The sequence below is a fragment of the Triticum dicoccoides genome, chromosome 2B (assembly GCF_002162155.2).
Source record: "Triticum dicoccoides isolate Atlit2015 ecotype Zavitan chromosome 2B, WEW_v2.0, whole genome shotgun sequence".
Taxonomy (NCBI): domain Eukaryota; kingdom Viridiplantae; phylum Streptophyta; class Magnoliopsida; order Poales; family Poaceae; genus Triticum; species Triticum dicoccoides.
The window spans coordinates 779,868,671-779,887,460 of NC_041383.1; the positions used below are offsets into that span (position 1 = coordinate 779,868,671).

Below are 18,790 nucleotides of genomic sequence, written 5' to 3' on the forward strand. Positions count from 1 at the left end.
AGGCGCGCCCCTCCTAGGGCGCGCCTGGGGGGCTTGTGAGCTCCTCCGTGGGCCCCTGCCTTGGTTCTCAAGTTTTCTGGAGATCTTCTGTTATGGAAAAAAATCATCCCGCAGGTTTTATTCTATTTGGACTCCGTTTAATATCCTTATTTGAAAAAGGTTAAAAACACAGAAAAAACAGAAACTGGCACTAGGCACTGAGTTAATAGGTTAGTCCCAAAAATGATCTAAAATAGTATATTACTGTATATAAAACATCCCAAGTTGATAATATAATAGCATGGCATCATCAAAAACTATAGATACGTTGGAGACGTATCAAGCATCCCCAAGCTTAACTCCTGCTCGTCCTCGAGTAGGGAAGTGATAAAAACGAATTTTTGATGTGGAATGCTACCTAGCATATTTTATTCTTGTAACTTCTTTATTGTGGCATGAATGTTCAGATCCATATGATTCAAAACAAAAGTTTAATATTGACATAGAAACAATAATACTTCAAGCATACTAGCAAACAATCATGAACTTTCGAAATAACATGGCCAAAGAAAGCTATCCCTACAAAATCATATAGTCTGGCTATGCTCTATAACATTGTCCCTTCTCTCTTTTTCTCTCTACAAAATAAAAGCACAAGTGTGGAAAAATATAGTAACATTGTCCCTTCTCTCTTTTTCTCTCATTTTTTAATTTCATTTTTGTTCTTTTTTTTCATTTTGGTGGGCTTCTTTGGCCTATTCTTTTTTGGGGGGGCATCGCTGGCCTCTTTTATTTATTTCCTCACATGGGACAATGTCCTAATAATGATGATCATCACACTTTTATTTACGTACAACTCGATACTAGAACAAGTATGACTATATGAAAAATGCCTCCGGCAGTGTACCGATATGTGCAATGATCTAGCGTAGCGTATGACGTCAAGGAAAATGGACAAGCCATGAAAACATCACGCTAGCTACCTTACGATCATGCAATGGCAATATGAAAGTGGTGGAGCATGTCATGGAAAACGGAACGGTGATAGTTGCATGGCAATATATCTCAGAATGGCTATGGAAATGCCATAATAGGTAGGTATGGTGGTTGTTTTGAGGAAGGTACATGGTGGGTGTTTTTTGCACCGGCGAAAGTTGCGTGGTACTAGAGAGGCTAGCAATGGTGTAAGGGTGAGAGTGCATATATTCCATGGACTCACATTAGTCATAAAGAACTCATATACTTGTTGCAAAAGTTTTATTAGTTTTCGAAGCTAGGTGTTAGACGCATACTCCTAGGGGAAGGGTTTGTAGGAGTTAACCATCGCACGATCCCGACCGCCACACAAAGGATGACAATCAATAAACCATTAATGCTCCGACTTCATCAAAAAGCGGTTCACTATACGTGCATGCTACGGGAATTACTAACTTCAACACAAGTATCCCTACAATTCACAACCATCTACTAACATGACTCTAGTATCATCATAACCATATCTCAAAACTAATTGCAAGGAATCAAATTTCTCTTACTAATCAATGCACTTGAATATGCAAGTTTTTATTATATCCTCTTTAGATGCCTATCATATTAAGACTAATTTCATAGCTCATGCCAATTACCAAGTTTATTCAGAGAGTACTCTCAAAATAATATAAGTGAAGATCGAGAGTATTATTTCTATAAAATTCATCACCGCCATGCTCTACAAAGATATAAGTGAAGTACTAGAGCAAAATTAACACGCTCAAAAGATATAAGTGAAGCACATGTGAGCAACATTGCCTATCTCAAAAGATATAAGTGAAGCACATAGAGTATTCTAATAAGTTCACGATGAGTGTGTCCTTCTCATAATAGATGTGCAACAAGGATGATTGTGGTAAAACAAAAACAAAAGACTCTTATAATACACGACGCTCCAAGCAAAACACATATCATGTGGTGAATAAAAATATAGCCCCAAGTAAAATTACCGATGGATTGAAGACGAAAGAGGGGATGCCTTCCCGGGGCATCCCCAAGCTTAGGCTTGATGGTATCCTTGAATTTGGCTTGGGATGCATAAGCATCCCCAAGCTTAGGCTCTTGCCACTCTTCATTCCGTTGTCCATAAGAACTTCATCCAAAACTTGAAAACTTCACAACACAAAATTTCAACAGAAACTTGTGATATCATTAGCATAAGAAAACAAACCCCTTCTACTCATAAGGTACTGTAGTAAACTTGGGTTCCATTTAATTTGATGTTATATTACTGTATTCTCACTTCACCATGGCTCGCACCCCCCGATACTAACCATAGATTCGTCAAAATAAGAAAACAACACAATGGAAATAGAATCTGTCAAAAACAGAACAGTCTGCAGTAATCTGGGTATTTCGAATACTTCTGCTATCCTAAAAATTCTGAAAAACTGATGACAATTATGGCAATTTGTATATCAATCAGCAGCAAAAAGAATCAACTCATTCTCACGTTCTGTGTAGGAGAATTAAATAATTTGGTGAGCGCAAAGTTTCTGTCTTTTTCAGCATGATCAAACAACTATCACCACAACCAATCATAAAGGTTCTACTTGGCACAAACACTAATTAAAACATAAAAAACACAATCATAACAGAAGCATGAAGGTGTTGAAACATAAAAACATGAAATATAAATATTGGGTTGTCTCCCAACAAGCGCTTTTCTTTAAAGCCTTTTAGCTAGGCATTGATAATTCAATGATGCTCACATAAAAGATAGCAATCAAACACGAGAGCATCATGAAACATGTGACAAACATATTTAAGTCTAACATACTTCCTATGCATAGGCATTTTATAAGCAAAAAAATTATCAAGGCAAGCAAAAACTAGCATATGCAAGGAATAAGCAAGAAGCAATATCAATCTCAACATAACGAGAGGTAGTTTAGTAACATGAAAGTTTCTACCACAATATTTTCCTCTTTCATAATAATCACATGTGGGATCATATTAAAATTCAACAATATAACTATCACATAAAATATTCTTTTCAAGATCCACATGTATGCAAAGTTGACACTTTTCAATATCATATTCATCATGGGGCTTAAACAAATTTTCAAGATCATAAGAAAAATCATCACCCCAATCATGATCATTGCAACAAGTAGTGGACATAGCAAAACTAGCATCCCCAAGCTTAGGGTTTTGCATATTTTTATCATGATTGACATTAATTGAATTTATGGTAAGATCATTGCAATCATGCTTTTCATTCAAAGGGCCCTCGTGAATCAATTCATAACTTTCTTCATCACAATTTTCAGATTCACGAATCTCAAGCAAAACTTCATAAAGATAATCTAGTGCACAAAACTCACTAGCAATTGGTTCAACATAATTGGATCTCTTAAAAATATTAGCAAGTGGATAAGGATCCATAAGTTTGTGCCTTCTGTTATAGGTGAGCCAACACCTTCATTCCAAGCAAACGAGCAAACAAACTAGCACACAAGCAAGCAAAGACAAGCGAAAGAAAGGCGAACGAAAAAGGCAAATAAAGAAAGGCAAATATTTTTTTTGTAAATTTTGTTTTAGAAGTGGGGGAGAGGAAAACGAGAGGCAAATGGCAAATAAAGTAAATGCAAGAGATGAGTTTGCGATAGGTACTTGGTAGATAAGCTTCACTTGAATACTCCCCGGCAACGGCGCCAGAAATTCTTCCTGCTACTTCTTGAGCTTGCGTTGGTTTTTCCCTTGAAGAGGAAAGGGTGATGCAGCAAAGTAGAGATAAGTATTTCCCTCAGTTAAGAACCAAGGTTATCAATCCAGTGGGAGTACCAAGATAAAGCGCCAAGCCACCTGCACAAAACACAAACAACTTGCACCGAACGCGATAAGGTGTTGTCAATTCCTTCTCGGAAAAGAGCAAATGTAAGATGTGATAGATAAATAATAATATAAAGTAAATAAAGTAAATATGCACCAAGGTATTTTTGGTATTTTTGTGTTTAAGATAGCAAATATAAGATGGTGAATAGACCCGGGGGCCATAGTGTTCACTAGAGGCTTCTCTCATGATAGCAAGTATTACGGTGGGTGAACGAATTACTGTCGAGCAATTGATAGAATTGCGCAAAGTCATGACGATATCTAAGGCAATGATCATACATATAGGCATCACGTCCGAGACAAGTAGACCGACTCCTGCCTGCATCTACTACTATTACTCCACACATCGACCGCTATCCAGCATGCATCTAGTGTATTAAGTTCATAACAAATGGGGTAACACCTTAAGCAAGATGACATGATGTAGAGGGATAGAATCAATCTTTAGATAAAACCCCATCTTTTTACCCTTGATGGCAACAACACGATACGTGCCTTGCTACCCCTTCTGTCACTGGGTGAGGACACCGCACGGTATGAACCCAAAACCAAGCACTTCCCCCATTGCAAGAATTATAGATCTAGTTGGCCAAACGAAACCCATAACTCGAAGAGACTTGCAAGGATATGAAATCATGCATAAAAGAGTTCAGAGGAGACTCAAATAATATTCATAGATAATCTGATCATAAATCCACAATTCATCGGATCTCGACAAACACACCGCAAAAGAAGATTACATTGAATAGATCTCCATGAAAATCATGGAGAACTTTGTATTGAAGATCCAAGAGAGAGAAGAAGCCATCTAGCTAATAACTATGGACCCCGAAGGTCTGTGGTAAACTACTCACAACTCATCGGAGAGGCAATGGTGTTGATGAAGAACCCCTCCGTGATCGATGCCCCCTCCGGCGGGACGCCAGAAAAGGCCCCAAGATGGGATCTTGCGGAAACAGAAGCTTGCGGCGGCGGAAAAGTATTTTCGTGGCCCCCTCTGATGTTTCTGGGATTTATGGGAATTTATAGGCGGAAGAGGTAGGGCAGAGGAGGCACGGGGGGGGGGGGCACAAGCCTGCCAGCCCCCCCCCTAGGGCGCGCCTGGGGGGCTTGTGAGCTCCTCCGTGGGCCCCTGCCTTGGTTCTCAAGTTTTCTGGAGATCTTCTGTTATGGAAAAAATCATCCCACAGGTTTTATTCCGTTTGGACTCCGTTTAATATCCTTATCTGAAAAAGGTTAAAAACACGGAAAAAACAGAAACTGGCACTGGGGACTGAGTTAATAGGTTAGTCCCAAAAATGATATAAAATAGTATATTACTGTATATAAAACATCCCAAGTTGATAATATAATAGCATGGCATCATCAAAAATTATAGATACGTTGGAGACGTATCACCCCCAAGGCCGTTTTTTAGCGCCGGCGCCAAAAATTCGGCCTAGTCGCGCCCCCACGAGACCTTTTTTCGCTGATTTGGCCCAAAACTGGTGCCGGCGGACCCAGGCCGAACCCGGCGCGCTGGGGGGCACCGGGGAAACCGAATTTGGCGCGAACGAAATGGGCCCGCCGAGTTAGCGACACGCCGTTTCGTCGTCCTCATCGCCTTGGTTCCCGTGGGAATCAATGCCAAGGCTGCCGCGACGCCGCGCCGGTCAGCCTACCATTGATGCCTCACGGGCCGCGCAGTGAAGGCGCCGCGACGCACGTACGCCAGCTCCCGCCACGCGGCACCTGGCGAGCAGGTTCCCACCGCCCCGCTTCGGCTATAAAAGCCGACCTCCCCGCCGGTGAACACCACAACTCGTCACCTCTCTCTCTCGCCAGAGAAGCCACTCGCCCTCTTCCCCCGACGACGAACAATGGCCGAGAGGTACCCAGGCGACGCCGCGGCGGCGAACGGCTTCGGCCGCTGCCATCTGCACGAAGACGAGGCGCGCCTCCTCTACGAGGCTGACTACCCGGCACCCCCAGACATGCGGGTGCCGGGCACGTGGAGGCTGAGCGCCGGCAGCGTCCCGGTGACCCGGGTGCCCACCGGGGCTGAGCGGCGCGCCGAGATCGCGCGCATCCGCTCGTCACTGATGGAGGCGTAGCGGAACGAGCTGAGGTACGCCGCCGACAGCCACATGCTATGGACGGCGTACTTCGACCGCCGCCACGCCGACCAGATCACCTCCACAAACGGCGCCATCCCCCGTGGCCGCCACAATGCCGACGGGCGGCGCGAGTGGTGGGGCGTGCCCGGCTGCACCCTCGAAGCCGTCCTCGACCACATCGAGACCGGCAACACACCGCGCCTCGAGTATCCGCCCCCGTCCTTCTCTCGCTGCCGCGGTAGTTCCTGGACGCCGCGGCGAATGGAGACGGCGACCTCCTCGTCGTCGGGATCGGGGTCGCTCTCCTCCGGGTCGCCGGCGCTCCACCCAGTCAAGCCGGAGCCGCGGGAGACGCCGCTCGGGCGCCGCACCCGCAGCGGTGCCCTCGTCATCAATGAGGGCGCCCGCCCCTCCCCTCGTTCCGTCCGCCTCGTCCGGCCGAAGACCGAGCCGGGATTACTCCCCGTCAAGAAGGAACACGCGGAGATGGCCGCCGCCGACGAGACCGCCCTCAAGTGAGCGATGGAGGACTACGTCCGCAAGCAGCTGGAGCGCCAGCGCCGGGCCTACAAGGAGATCGCCGCTCGGCGCCGCGGACACGGCAAGGGTGGCATCGTCGTCCTCGGCAATGACGACAAGGACGCGCCCGGGTCGTCCAACCCTCCGCGCGTCGACGACCCTGGTCAGGGGTGCAGCAGGGACAGCACCGGCGGGTCGCAGCAGTGCGACGGCGGCAGCGACGACGACGACGGCGGCGGCGACTACACCCGTTTCTATAGGCTCCTCGGAATGTAGGGCGGCGACAGCGGCGTAGTAGGGCTCCGGCGGGCGGCGGCGGCGTAGTAGTAGGGCTAGGCTGGGCGTAGTTTTTCTTTTTAACAAAAATGAATGAAATCACCGAGTTTGTGCAAATTCATATCCTATCGCCGAGTTTGTGCGAGTTTGTACAAATTCATATCAAAGCGCCGAGTTTGTGCCGACTTGGGGGGCGACTGGGAACACAATCGCCCCCATGCCAAAAGGAACGCCGGTTTGACCCCAGACGGCTCTTTTTCGGCATCCTGGGGGGCCGAACGGCCGGAGATGCTCTTAGTATAGACGAGTAAAGCATGTAGGTACCTTTTTTTACGGATATGTCCGTTCCAAATTAACTGAAGGCGACGTCAATTAATTTAGATAGGAGAGAGTATTAGTTTACATGGCTCCCAATCGGAGGCTAATATGTCATTTACCATGAAGCTAGGCCATTCAACATCAGATCGACTGTGCAAGACTCCAGAAACTCAGGATAGCAGACTTGCCCTTGATTTATTTTTCAACTGCAGAGTGCTCTATGCATGTTCATTATTTGAAGCATTTGGCATTAACATGTCCCTGTGACGTCGTTGCACTTCAAGACTGGGGCATGTTAGCTCAGCCAGGCCCTGACAATATGACAGGCTAGCTCAACAAGACTCTTATTCCTTGGGGACACAGCGCCCTTGAAAACTAGCACATGCTGCATGAGTTCATTGGATACCTAGAGATGAAAAGACAGCCTTCATTCAGTTAACGATTACACACAATAACTAAGTACCAACATATTTGCAGGACAGTGAGCAACTTACATGTGAGATGAATGTCTCCAACGAAAGAGAAGCCAGAGGAAAAAAATCAAAGCCCCAACCAAAGGGCAATCCTTGAAGATAGATACTCAGAGAATTCAGGTCAGCAAGTTTGCTAGGTACCATTGGTGAGACCAACTACACAAATGATGTCAGGTCAATTGCATTCCAGTATTAACTTATGTAATCCCATTAATTAAAACAGTTTTAGAGCATACCTCCCTGCTTGGCGTGCTCGACACCAGCTCTGCTTGAGTGTAACAGATCGATGTGGTGATGTTCACTAGTAAGCTCTTCACTTGCAATGCTTCTCCAAGTGAGACTCGAACCTTGAGGTTACCTGCAAAGTGAAAACTGGAGAGATTTGGAGCTTTGCTCTCTATCAATCCTAGCTTGCTGCAATGTAACACCTTCAAGTGGCTTAACCGCTCAAGATGGCAAGGTATCCTCAAGCAGTTTACCTCACTGCAATCCCTAAGTAAAACCTGCTCTAAAGCTTGGGAACTGGAAACAAGGCAGCTTAGCTCGTCCCCCGTAATTTCCACCATTAACAGCTCTAACTTTGTCAGGCTTGTCAAGCCACAGAGCCCAGCCATAGGATGAAAGGAACAGCTGGAAAGGTAAAGACACCGAAGCGAGTTTCCCAGCCCATTTAATATAAGTGTGCACGGGAACTTGTATCCGCGTTTGTTGCTCATAGGCATAGGCATAGTAAGGGTGAGTTCTTCAATTCCTGGTTTAACAGCCTTATGAAGCCATTTGTCGATATAATCACGGTCCTTCGCTTTGCCATTTGGAACAAACCGAAGTTTCAGTATTCTCACGCCAGTGCCCGAGTGGTTTCCCAGAATGTGGTCAATTTTGTCTCTAAAAGCTCTAGCTGTTTCCGTGTAATCCGCACATACGTCCAACCCAAATGCTTCCCTGTTCAAAATGAGGATCGAATGGCACCTCCAGGAAGACAAAAAGGACCGGGACAGGCAGGCGGCTCTGGCAGCATCTTTCAATGGCATTAAGGAATGTATATGATGCCAGATGTCCTGCAAGCACAAGCATGAGAGGGAGTTAAACATCAGACATGTAAGATACATGCACATGATTGCACAAAGTGCACCAATGCCGCAGAGATACACCATGCGTTGGAATGAAGGTTAGGTATATTGAGCATCTTTCCCAGAGTGTCTGCGATGGTTTTTGCTAAGAAAGGTAGACGCCATTGTTACCTGGTATGATCCTACTTTATTTAGGCATGGAGCAAAGCACTGAGCAAATATTCGTCTATGCATCTCGTTAAACAAGATGCACAGGCAGAATATACACTAGCATGATACAAATTAAGACAAAGTATCAGAAGTAAACGTGTATGCATGCTGCACAAAGAACACATTTAAATACTTCCTCTGAAAAGTAATATGAAGATGTTTTGGATCACTACTTTATTGACCTAAAACGTCTTCTATTTGTTTATAGAGGGAGAACAACTCAACAGCGTTGGCAGCTAGGTCACAATATACAGCAAACAAACCTGAGCCACTAAGATGAGGAGATGATAGGTTTAAAATTGCCAGATAAAGGATGGATATGCACTTCAAAAGTTACAATGTATTGCTTGCAATGGGGATCTACCTGCCTGCCTAGTTCTATTCATGAGCAAAGAAAGCAGCCTAGTTATTACTACAATTGTAAGTTCCGAGAAGCTAGAGATACAAATACTTGTGACGGGCTGCCATTGAAGCAAACTGGTAGTAGTAAGTATTACCTCCGTCCCGAAAAGCTTGTCTTAGATTTGTCTAGATACGGATGTATCCAAACACGTTAAGCTTTTTGGGACGGAGGGAGTAATATTGTTTGACAGGAAGTTCTTTGCGAAAGGAAACTGCATTTATCAACTAGTACATCATACAGCGTACCTCAGGAAGATTTGGCACTGAACACTCCTCTGTTTGACTGGTATCACCTTGTTGGCAGGGTGAGGCCTCTGTTTTTGCCTGGCCATTTGTACAAGTTGATTCACCTGGAGGACGATGTTGTTGGCAGGGCAAGGCCTCTGTTTTTGCCTGGCCATTTGCATAACCTGATCCACCTGGAACAAAATCTTGTTGGCAGGGCGGGGCCTCTGTGTTTGCCTGGCCATTTGCATAAGCTGATCCACCTGGAACACAATCTTGTTGGCAGGACGAGGCCATTATTCTTTTACCCCTTGAAGAACCAGCAATTAATCCATCTGTGACACATCAGCATAATTAGCTGTGAACAAAATGGAAAGTAATACCAAATCGTTGTCATTAGATTCGTTATGAAACATATTTCTATATTTTAGTTATTTAGTATTCTAGCGCTGATATATTTTGCTATAAACTTGGTCAAAATAGAAACATTTGACTTCCATGAGGAAATAGGGAGGCTGGTTCTCAAAGATGAACCCATTACTCTGAAGCCATATGGTCCAGCTTCCAACCGAAAGAACTTCCATGAAATGCTTAGGCCCAAATCTGGTTTTAGCACCCCTAAATCATCTGAAATGCTTGCAGGTCAGCATTCAATTCCAGTGCTCCACCAGAAATCCTGTCTGAAAGAGCACTCAAAGAATTGGTGGTGCATCTCTTCAACAGGGAAATCTTCACATACTACTCCCTCCGTCCCATAATATAAGATGTCTTTGCAGTTCAATTATATAAAACGGCAAAAATGTCTTATATTATAGGACAGAGGTGGTAGATCATAGTGACTGCTATTAAGCAGCAGCCAACAGAAAAACTTATGTCCAGAAACCCAAGAAAAGGAACAAACATTCATTGGGATATTATAAAAAAAAAACTGGCCATCCACCAAAGATGATTTGGCATGACAGATCTTCGTTCGATCAAATGAACATTTGCTATCCATGGCAACTAAATTGATCAATTTGGCACCACAAGGTGGGGTGGGGAATCAATCAATTATTATTATTTTTTGTGTGAAAATAACTACGTGCTTCATTAGCAACAAAAACAGGAGTACAAGACCCACACGTAGAAATATATACACATAACGCGAGAGAGGACAGTTGAAAGAAACAGGACTTTGGAAAGGAAAAAAAAAACAGGACAAAGCAAGGATTTTTATTCTCAGCCAACTATCTAAGGAGAAATTAAACTATCAAACGGAGAGGAGATGTAGGTAAATCGATCAATTTGGCATCACAGAGCGGGGATTTTGGGTATTTAGTAACAGAACGGGGACCTTGACTGTTCTCTTTTTTCGTAACTGACAAAGCTAGGATTTTTATTCTCAAAAATCAACCATCTAATCTAGGAGGAGAAGTGAAGAGAAGAGAAGAGATGGCTCTTACCAGGGGGGTAACGGGTTTGGCGCCGGCGGCGACCCCGCTGCTTGGACATGGCCTGATTTAGCTTGGACGATAACCCCGTGACTCGAGAAATTGCCAACCCTTGTGCTCTCCCTCCTCCAACGCTAGCTTGGACTAGCTATTTATTTGGGCCAACTGACCAAACAAATCAATCTTTAATCCGGATCCAGCAAGGTTGCCGTCGGGCGAGGACGAGAGGAATCAGGATCTGGACTTCCCTTTGGAAATCGAATCTTATTTCGGATCGGATGACGTGAGGAATCAGGATCTGGTCCCCTCTCTCTCTTTTTGTAATCTAGTACTCCCTCTGTAAACTAATATAAGAGCGTTTAGATCACTAAAAGTGATCTAAACGCTCTTATATTAGTTTACAGAGGGAGTACTACTGATAAAGATAAAGAGAAGAGGAAGGAGGAGGAGGGAAATCTGGATCTCACCCGCTCCGCTCCCGCTCTTCAATTCCTAAATGAATTTCGAAGCTACCCACGCGCGAGGGCGGCGCCGAACCCTATCTATCTCTATCCAGACCACAGCACTGGCAGGGGCGGAGCCAGAGGGGACGAGCGCCCCCACTAGTGAACAGGTTTTCCTTGTCAAGATCGAACGTGGAGGAGACTTCCAGTGATCGTGGCTGCGCCGTCGCTGCGCCTGGGGCAGCTCGGGAGGGAGGGGAAAGATTGCCTTCGGCGCTAAGGTTAAAACGTACTCCCTCCGTTTCAAAATAGATGAGGTTGAGTCATCTATTTTAAAACGGAGGGAGTATCTATGACGGGACTATCAAGCTGCACCCTGTGATCACGGGCGCAAGGACCAAATGGAATTGTGTGGTTAGTATCTCCGTTAGCTGTGTATATACTGTATGATGTTCATCTGCATATTATAAAATTTCTTCATTTAGATGAAACAAGCACATCTGCAAGCTATTTGTTTGATCCTCACTAATTGGCATTAGGGATGCTGCATTGATACTATAATTTCGATTTGATTTGTCATCAATTGCCCATGTGTAACTGTGAAGAGGAAAACGTCCATTATTAGTTGAAAATTTTGTTAAGCTCACTACCCAGAATTTGTGGTATGACTAAGTTTCGAGAGTAATCGAAAAACAGCTAGTGCAAAAAAATAGTACTAATTCTAATCCAGAAAAATGAACGCTCTTGAACTGCATTGTGAAGGTTACATCTTTTTTTTCTTAGTTATTGTCTTCGGCCCCCCATGTTTAAATCCTGGTTCCGCCCCTGAGCACTGCCACTCCAGACCGGACACCCGGCGGCCTCTCAGGGGGAGATAAATTATCAAAGTGGTAATAGTAAAGTGGGGCAAAAGATCCAAAAAATGCACACCGGGGTACACACGGATTTACTGTGGCGCGACCAGTCGTCGTGCTGGTGCGTCGCGTCTTTGAAGCTGACTCAGCGTCACCGTAGCCGCCCAGGAATACCCGACGTTCCCGCGTTACAGATTTTTTTTCGGAATCAATAAGTATCGAACGTCCTATGTTTTCCCATCTCGCTCCAAACACGCTCATTGCCATTGGATCGAAATGCACGCATCTTGACACTCTTATCTATCCACGTCATCCCAGCACTCGTTCGGGACAAGGGCAAAGTCGCCCGAACGCTCTTCTCCGAACCCCACCACTATTCTGCCTCACTCATTCCTTCCCCAAGTCACTAGAAGGAGCCCGAGCAGGGGGCTCGATCCAGTGCAACCCCGCCGCATCTCCTACGCCTCCGGCGACCGCCGAGCGTCGCCGCGCCGTCAGGTTGATTCGCAGCTGCCCCGTGCCTCTCCTCTTTCTACAGTTTTGCTCACTACCCTCTCGTCCCTCTTCTCCCTCATTGTGCAGAACGCCGCCGCCGTCTGTCGCCGGGAACGCCGCCTTCGGCAAGCCATCCTCCGGATCCGTCCATCCCCACCCTGATCTACAAGCCCCACAGCAGGCCGGGGCGGGGTGTTGATGCGGGCCCCACTTGCGCGCTCCTCGTCGTCGATGAGCACAAGAGCACTGCGCTCCGGGGTCCGCAACGACCGTCGAGGAGTCGTTGTGGGCGGAGGCCGAGCTACCGTGGCAGGCATCAAGGCCTCATCCCTTCGCGCGCTCCTCGCTGACGCCCGCGTTGTGGGTCGGCGTCGCGCACGGCTTGAAGTGTTGCCGTGGGTGGAGGCCGAGCGCCCGCCTGCTCGCCTGAGCCACCGCGGTCGGCGTCGAGGACACCTCCATATGTGCGCTGCTCGCCGGCCATCCTCCTGCCCTGCCCACAGTAAAATGGCCACAGGATTTTCTGTCTTCTTCATGCACCAGACTGTTACAAAAATATATGTACCTTATACTACTTCCTCATGTTTGCACTGATATGTGGTGCTCGAATTTTGAAGCAACCTGAATGTTACCATCAAATTCTAGTTCACTTTGGCATGTCTCAAATTAATGTTTACATGGCAAGTTATTCCTCGAGAATAGACACAATTACCATCTTGTCAACTACAACTCCGATGTACATTGTTTGCCTCCAAAGTTGCCATATCTCATTATACAAATTTTCTTAAATTTGCCGTCTCATTGTACAATTTTTCTTAAGCTATCCCAGAAGATGGCAAATATATATCGAATCATAGCCAGCTTAGTTCTCGGATCATGGAAAATTCATTGCTTTCTTGCCATGGCAACTTTTAATTTTTGGGTCATGGCGCATTTTTACTGTTTTCTACCATGGCGTTTTTTTGGGTAGACTATGACAACTAATCTTATACATTTTGCCATGTAAACATCAAAAATTTAGTTAGCTGATCATGGCAAATTTAGTTTACGCATCGCAACAAATTTGCTTCTAGGAAGATGGCAAATATAGTTATCGAATCATAGCAAATTTAGTTCTCGGATCATGGCAAATTCACTGCTTTCTTTGCCATGGCCACTTTTGAGTTTTTAAATTGCCGCGGTAATTCTTTAAATTGTCAAAAACAACATAAAATGGCAAATATTGCCATGGCAAGTTTTACTAATTATTTCACGTTTATTAACACATCGAATTTACCTAAATCCCCATGGATTTTTTAACATTTATTGCCATGGCATGTTTTACTATTTATTTGCCATGGCAAATTTACCTAATCTCCATGGCAATATTTAACTTTTATTGCCATGGCAAGTTTTACTATTTATTTTACTTTTATTAACATGGCAAATTTACCTAAATTCCCATGGCAATATTGAACTTTTATTGCCATAGCAAGTTTTACTATTTATTTGCCATGGCTAATATACCTTCATTTAACATGGAAAATTTACCTAAATCCCCATGGCAATATTTAACTTTTATTGCCATGGCAAGTTTTAGAAATCTTTGTAATAATCACACTACAAATTTTAGTCTAAGTTGCCATGGCAATTTCTAGTTTAAGTCGCCATGGCCAATTTATTGGAAAGAGCATGGAAATTTTGTTTTAAAGGCAAATTTACATTTTCAATAACATGGCAAATTTAACTACGTACCAAATATACTTGTATAGCCATGTCACTTTTTAATTTATTTCCATGGTAAAAGTAGTTTTTTGCCATGGCAAAAATTAATCCATTTCTTGCCAGGGAAAAAATTAATCCATTTCTTGCCATGGCAAAAATTAATCCATTTCTTGCCATGGCAATTTTCACTCCATTTTTCCATGGCAAATTTGACTCCATTTTTTTTTCATGACAAAAATACATTCATTTTCACATGGCAAATTTTAGGTAAAGTTGCCATGGCAATTTTTTAGTTTAAGTCGGCATGGCAATTTTATTGTAAAGAGCAAGGCAATTTAATTCAAATATTATGGCAAATTTAAATTTATAGAACATGGCAAATTTTACTATGTAGAACCTTAAATATACTTGTGTAGCCATGCCATTTTTAATTTATTTCCATGGCAAAAGTACTACTTTTTTGCCATGGCAAAATACACCATTTTTGCCATGGCAAATTTTACTCCTTTTTCGCCATGCAAACTTCTTTAATTAACATGTTAAAAAACATGTAAACTTGCCATGGCAAATTTATAGTTGTTCAAAAACATCGCAAACTTTGCCATGTCAACTTACGAAGTTCAAAAACATGGCAACCTTTTGTAGATGTTCAAAATCACAAATTTGCCATGGAATTTTAAAATGTTCAAACACAGGGCAAACTTGCCATGGCAAACTTTTATATGTGCAAATACATGGTAACTTCTTTTAATTAAGTTTGTTCAAAAACACGACAAACTTCTTTTTAATTAACATGTTCACAAACATGCAAACTTGCCATGGCAACTAAAGTTGTTCAAAAATGTGGTAATTTATTAGATGTTCAAAAACACGATAAATTTGCCATGGCGATAAAATCAATATTGTTTATATTTGTTTTTTTTCCACGGCAACTAAATGCATTTTTTGCCATGTCCATCCGGCGAATGTTTGTCATGGACATTGCGAATTAGTTTAGAAATCGGCAAGTTTGTTATTTCAAATTTGTTTTTTTCATGGGGATTACATGTAGAATATCATTACAATTTAAGATGTTTTCTCCATTTTTTCTGAAAAATTTCTATGTGTCTAGATAGAACCTTTTCACCATACCACTTCATGGCAACTTTTTTGCATTTTTTTGTAAACTTCGTAGTGATGGCAACTTTTCGTACTGCACAGATGCAGATCACCATGATTTCTTTCTTTTTTGCGCCATTTTTGAAAACATAAACTTGAACATGGCAAAAAAAATCATAGAATGCAAAAAAGTTGCCATGCAACTTTTGGCATGCAGGGTTTTCATTATTTTAGCTGACCATGGCGAAAAAGTTGTACTTTTTTACTATGCACATTTTTTGCTCTGTACAATTTTTTTATGTAATACACGTGGCAATATCCTGTTTGTTTTTTCAGATTTACTTATTCTTGCATACTTTTGCTATTTCATGTATTTTTTTACCAGGAAGGCCCAGTTCAGAAGGCACAAGCCTACCGAGCCCAGCAGGCTGGCCGTTCGGGCGGAACCCGCGATACAGCGAACGACCCTAAGCACGGTATTTTGTTCGATCCCAGCTGGTTGGGGTCTCTTCTCAAAAAAAAAAGAAGCTGGTTGGGGTCCGAACGATTCGTTCGGGATGACATGTCCCCATACCGAACGTCATTTCGTTATCGGGGTCCTTTTTTTTTTAGATTAGCGCCATACTGCTGTCTCTACCTAAGACTAGCCATACTACTTAGCTTTTTCTAAAATAAAAAAAGAATCTCTACCTAATATTATAGGGAGGATTGTTTCTCCATTTTTTTGGTTAAAGTATTTTTTTACGTCCTTTGGTACGTCGAACTCACCATCGAACGACCGTTCTATCTAGCAGAGATGCGATCGAGCCAGTTTTTTCTAGAGCACACGCAAACGGGCCGGCCCAAACACACGCAAACGAGCCAGCCCAATTCGCAGGCTTGGAACGAAATACAAAAAGTAAAATATAGCAACTGCAGGAATCGAAGTCCCAACCTCACGCTGCAAAGTACCTAGGCTAACCAGCCGAGCTAGCTATACAGGATTACTTAAAAGCAGCACTAAGTTTAAAGTCTAATGACAACGGCAGATCTGTTATTCAATATTTCTTTGAAGAAAATGTGAACAAAATTTATTCAGAAATTCGAACAAATATTTAAAGTCGTGATTTTTTTCGAAATGATAATAATACCATGAATAGTTTTTAAAAAGTGAACAAAATTTTAAAAACGTAAAAAGTTTCTAAAATGTGAACTTTTTGTGAAATTGAAATAAAGTAAAATTCTAAACAATTGTTTGGAACTGTGAACAATTAAAAAAATTAAAATACACACTGAAAATTTTCTTAGTATACGATGAACAATATTCAAATGCACATTGAATGTTTTTGTAATATATGATCTACTTTTTTCAAATGCAAGCTGAACAAAATTTCTATACAAGATGAACATTTTTTAATACAAAATGGACATTTTTTGCAATACAATTAACTTTTTGAAATGTGAACAATTTTTGAAAGGATGAACAAAATTTGTTATTTCGAACACCTTTTGGAATTTTGAACTTATTTTGAACGTGAGTTTTTAAAATGTGAACAAATTTTGAAATCATGAACCAAAGATTGAATATCAAACAATTTTTCAAAATGTATTCCTTTTTATAATTATGAACATTTTTTGAAAATTATGAATTTATAAAAAAAATATTTCTTATTTTCTTCCTTGCCCGTTTTTGGGGTCACATACAGTGTATCCCCGTTGCAACGCAAGGGCATGTTTGCTAGTATATATTTATATCAAGTAGATATCTATTACATTCAGCCTCTGCACCCAAAAGATGCTTAAAAACATTCAAGATGCACACGGCCAAAAAAAAAACAATGGCGATCGCCGCAGCACACTGATGTCATTGTGAGACCCGGGAAAGCGTGCCAAAACCGAAGATACTGTGATGCAACTGCTTCAAGAATGATGGTGGGCTTCTTAACATGACCCTGATATTGCCCTTGTAAGGCTTTCAGGCAGTTCTTTCATTTTCAATGCATGCAGTCAAGTGATCCGAGAAAACCTAGCCACTCTCTTGCTTTCGAGATTGTCAAGAGCCTCTCGGTGTCTTCCACCGTTGGTTCTCTCGGGTAATGAGGTCCAAACACCTCGACCGCGGTAGTTACAAACCTGACCGTGGCATCTCCGCATGTGCTCTTGGACATCCGTAGTTACTCGCCCCACGAATTAGCGGCCGTGCCATATGCAAGCATCCACAGTGCGGCCGTGCACTTCTGATAACCAGAGAAACCAATTCTTCCCACAACATCCTTCTTCAAGATGAAGTAGTCATCAAAGGACAAGACACCATGGCAGAGACAATCGAAGACATATTTGCGCATCCGAAAGTGCCGGCAAAAAATGTCAGTGAAGAGGGTATTGGGGGCAAAGTAATCGTCGGCTACTCGTTGTAGAGTTGTTGGGCTCCCCTAAAGAGGAAGGGTGAAGTAGTATAGTAGCAGATTGTATTTCTCTCAATTAAGAACCAAGGTTTATCGAACCAGAAGGAGACGGCACAGAGATAACGTGAATGGTACCTACACACATAAAGTAAATGCTTACACCCAACAAAAGGAAAAGGGGTCGTCACTCCCCTTGTTTCTTGCCAGTTGCAAGTATCAAATCTGGTAGTGATAAATAGATAAATAAAATAAAACAAAGTGAATAAAAATTGCGAGCAAGTTGTAGAATTCTTAGTAATATTGGAGAATGGACTCGGAGCCATTGTTTCACTAGAGGCATCTCTCTCATAAGCAAATTCTTGCACCCAACGAAGGTAAGAGGGTTGTCAATCCTCTTGTTCTCGCCAGTTGCAAGTATCAAATCTGTTTGTGATAGATGAACAAATAAAATAAAATAAAGCAATTAAAAATAGCGAGTAATTTTAGGATTTTAGTAATAATGGAAAATAGACCCGAAGGCCATAGGTTCACTAGAGGTATCTCTCGCATAAGCATACCAACGGTTGGTAGATAAATTATTGTTGGGAAATTGACAGAATAGCGCATAGTTGTGATTATGATTCTTCATGGCATGATTCATATATGGGCATTACGTCCGTGATAAGTAGACCGTTAATCCAACTGCATCTACTACTATTACTCCACCCCAAGACCGCTATCTAGCAGGCATCTCAAAGTATGAAGTTCATATAAACAGAGTAACACATTAAGAAAGATGACATAATGTAGGCAAAGTAAGATCCAGCAATATGTTCAAACCCCGTCGTTTTATCCTTATTAGCAACAATACAACATGTGCCTTGCAAATTCTCCTGTCACAGAGCAAGGACACCACAAGATTTAACCCACTACTATGCACCACTCCCTCTGGAGATCTACTCATCTAA

The 18,790-nt window shown here is 42.8% G+C and overlaps 1 protein-coding gene across 1 annotated transcript; it reads right to left on the reverse strand.

Annotated features, from left to right (window-relative positions):
- Window positions 1–7,076: 7,076 nt before the first annotated feature.
- Window positions 7,077–11,226, reverse strand: LOC119366252. The gene is made up of 5 exons (XM_037631947.1): window positions 10,878–11,226; window positions 9,457–9,770; window positions 7,765–8,586; window positions 7,550–7,684; window positions 7,077–7,461 (listed from the first exon to the last, which is right to left on the reverse strand). Exons 1-5 carry the CDS (start codon window positions 10,924–10,926, stop codon window positions 7,351–7,353), a joined length of 1,431 nt encoding a protein of 476 aa, XP_037487844.1. The 5' UTR covers window positions 10,927–11,226; the 3' UTR covers window positions 7,077–7,350.
- Window positions 11,227–18,790: the final 7,564 nt, after the last annotated feature.